The 3,448-nt window shown below is 43.8% G+C and overlaps 1 protein-coding gene across 1 annotated transcript in view; it reads right to left on the minus strand.

Annotated features, from left to right (window-relative positions):
- KIAA0355 (KIAA0355 ortholog) overlaps positions 1 to 3,448 on the minus strand; it is a 96,932-nt gene that overhangs the window by 33,123 nt on the left and 60,361 nt on the right. Inside the window, exons 5-8 of the mRNA XM_011982308.1 lie at positions 3,079 to 3,219; positions 2,767 to 2,862; positions 2,482 to 2,643; positions 258 to 416 (exon numbers count right to left, since the gene is read on the minus strand). Coding sequence (XP_011837698.1) covers positions 258 to 416; positions 2,482 to 2,643; positions 2,767 to 2,862; positions 3,079 to 3,219 — 558 coding nt within the window. The remainder of the gene's footprint in view (positions 1 to 257; positions 417 to 2,481; positions 2,644 to 2,766; positions 2,863 to 3,078; positions 3,220 to 3,448) is intronic.

The following is a 3,448-nucleotide window of genomic DNA, read 5'->3' on the forward strand; positions in this document are numbered from 1 at the left end:
GTGATCCACCCGTCTCGGCCTCCCAAAGTGCTGGGATTACAGGCTTGAGCCACCGCGCCCGGCCTGATTTTTCTTTTTAAAGAGATTTTTTAAATGCTGCTCTTCCTTTACCTTGTCTACCTTCCTGGTCTAAATTCCATAGCACCAAATAACTTTTTAAATTATTCAATATTTTCACACATGTGTCTGCACCACATCCTCATAAGCTTGAAACATCTTGGTATTCCACCTATCATCCACCACCCGCACTCACTCACCAGTCCAGCCTGGCCAAACAGCAGCTGCACCGCCGTCTTGCAGGCACCCCGCCATGTGGATGGGCAAACCTGGTTCAGCACTTCAGTCACAGGAAAATCATCCCTGGATGTGATTCCATTATAGCAGCCTGCCTCCTTCATCAGCTGTAACATTGTATGCTATAGATTGATAAGAAGAGAGTTCACACCTCAAGACAAAGCCATGCAAGGTTCTAAAATTTGTAAAAATGCATTTATACAATCATCCTTAAAAGAAGAGCATTTTATTTATATGTTTTTTGAGACATGGTCTCACTCTATCGTCTAAGCTGCAGACCAGTGGCATGAACATGGCTCACTGCAGCCTCGACCCCTCAGGCTTATGTGATTCTCCTGCTTCAAGCCTCCCCAGTAGCTGGGACCACACAGGCAGGTGCACACCACCACACTCAACTAATTTTTAAATTTTTTGTAGACGTGGAGTCTTGCTATGTTGCCCAGGCTAGTCTGGAACTCCTGGGAGAAGGGCAACTTTTTTTTTTTTTTTGAGACGCAGCCTTGCTCTGTTGCCTAGACTGGAGTGCACTGACAGAATCTCAGCTCACTGCAACCTCCACCTCCTGAGTTCAAGCAATTCTTCTGCCTCAACCTCCTGAGTAGCTGGGATTACAGGCGCCCGCCACTACACCCAGCTCATTTTTGTATTTTTAGTAGAGATGGGGTTTTGCCATGTTGCTCAGGCTGGTCTTGAACTCCTGACCTCAGGAGATCCGTCCACCTCAGCCTCCCAAAGTGCTGGGATTACAGGCATGAGCCACCACACCTGGCTCAAGAAGAGCATTTTAAATACACCCTAATTATGTCATTTGAACTTCTTTAGTAATGATCATCAATCACTCTCAGAGATTTTCTCAACTCCATAGAGTGAATGACTAGATATGGATACATATGCAATAATATACACAGGTATTTCTATACCAGCACAAAATATAGAATTATTTAGCAATCTACTGATGTGAACTGATTGAGGAATTTTGAAATTCTGAATCCCTCCAAATAGGGAAACAAAATCATCTGATACAAGCAAATACCAATTAAAATCTCAATTTTATTTTGGATGACCAAGTAGTCAGGTATTCAGGCTCTGGAAACAGATTACATAAGCTCAAATTCTAGCTCTTCTACTTTCTAGCTGTGTGACCTTGGGTATCAGTTCCCAGGTGTGGCAGGTGGGCCAAAGGGCAGCACCCCCACCTCGTGGGTGAGCATTAAGTGAGACAATGATGTGGAGCACCTGGCACAATGGCTGGAACACATGACGTTCCACAAATAATCATTATCACTGCAGCATTATGCCAGTATCTCTCTTCTTATGTAATTCATACAAGTTCACGGACAGACATTAATCATAAACAATATCTTATAGTGTACTTTCAAGCCCTTTCTGTTAAACATCTGAATAAAATTATGAACAAAACTCTCTTGGCCCAGCTCGGTGGCTCATGCCTGTAATCCCAGCACTTTGGGAGGCCAAGTAAGGTGGATCAGCCGAGGTCAGGAGTTCGAGATCATCCTGGCCAACACAGTGAAACCCCGTCTCTACTAAAAATACGAAAATTAGCCAGGCTTGGTAGCACATGCCTGTAGTCCCAGCTTCTTCAGAGGCTGAGGCAGGAGGATTGCTTGAACCCAGGAGGTGAAGGTTGCAATGAGCTGAGATAGATCACACCACTGTACTCCAGCCTGGACGAGAGAGTAAAACTCCATCTCAAAAAACAAAAAAAAAAACTTGCTTGACAAATGTCTGATTAAAGTCTCCACAGGTCTGCTTTTTAATTTTTTTTTTTTTTTTTTTTTTTAAGACAGAGTTTTGCTCTTGTTGCCTAGGCTGGAGTGCAATGGCACAATCTTAGCTCACTGCAGCCTCCACCTCATGGGTTCAAGCAATTCTCCTGCCTCAGCCTCCCGAATAGCTAGGACTACAGGCGTGCGCCACCACACCTGGCTGATTTTTGTATTTTTAGTAGAAATGGGGTTTCACCATGTTGATCAGGCTAGTCTCAAACTGCTGACCTCAGGTGATCCACCTGCTTTGGCCTTCCAAAGTGCTAGGATTACAGGCGTGAGCCACCACGCCCGGCCCCATTTTGTTTTTTAATCTACATCCTTTGCAAGCCTTTACATTTCTCTTAAGAACTCTATTTTCAAGTTCACATTCAGTTGCTGGAACCCCATGGAAAGCTACCGTCTTAAGTTTCAGATTGTCGGCGGCCGACTCATTAAAGGAGACGCCCTTCAGGAAGTGCGATCCTATCTGCACAGGGACGGTGGGGAGCTCACACTGCATGGGCTGCGGGGGTGTCTGCCTCCGCCCTGTCTGCTGGGCTTCCGCCTCGCTGCAGCAGCCCTGGAAAAGGCATGGATGGAAGAGGAGAGGTGACCCATCGCTCATCTGTTAAAATACTTGGTTCACATTACACTGCAGCAGCAGCACCCTAGGTCCCCAGAGCTTTAGGAAGGAAAAGCGTACCTGCAAACTTGCTTCAATTGCCTTTGGATTCAGGTGGAAGCCAGCTTTCATTGCATATTCACAGTGTCCTAAGCTTTCCAGAGCTATCTTATATGCCTGGAAATAAGTTATTTTTAACAATCAAGATCATAAAGCAAATTATAAGATGACAAAGTTCAATGGAAATAGAAGTCTTAAATTTCTATAGCTATTAAAAGACTCGAGGCCAATTACTACTCTGTAACCCTTTGTAATTGGTTCAACATCACAACTTTAACTCCCTCCCTTGTTTCTATCCCATGGAAATCAGTATGTCAGTTCTGAAAAACTTACTTGCAAAGCACTGTCAATTTTTATGTTCAGTTCTTTTAGCTGGTGCTCAGGAATTGCTGCACTTTGAGAACAAAAGAGTTGTTGAACTTCAATTCCTGCCAGGCAACCATCACAGCCTCTTTCTCTTAGCCTAGATGTCGCCTGCAAAATATATAGTAACTGGTAGGTAAAAGAGGGGTTGCACAGTTCTTGCAACATTAGACCCACAATAACAACAAGAAAAACCCCCTCAACTAAAACGCAGCAATAAACCATCTAAGCAAATAAACTAGAAGTTCTAGATTGTTTGTATTGCAAAGTGAGCAGCCCAAATTTTGAAAGCCTAATTAACCATCCTGAAGATAAAGGAAATCTCCCTTTATTTTATTTT

Source organism: Mandrillus leucophaeus, unplaced genomic scaffold (genome assembly GCF_000951045.1).
Source record: "Mandrillus leucophaeus isolate KB7577 unplaced genomic scaffold, Mleu.le_1.0 Scaffold238, whole genome shotgun sequence".
Classification (NCBI taxonomy): Eukaryota; Metazoa; Chordata; class Mammalia; order Primates; family Cercopithecidae; genus Mandrillus; species Mandrillus leucophaeus.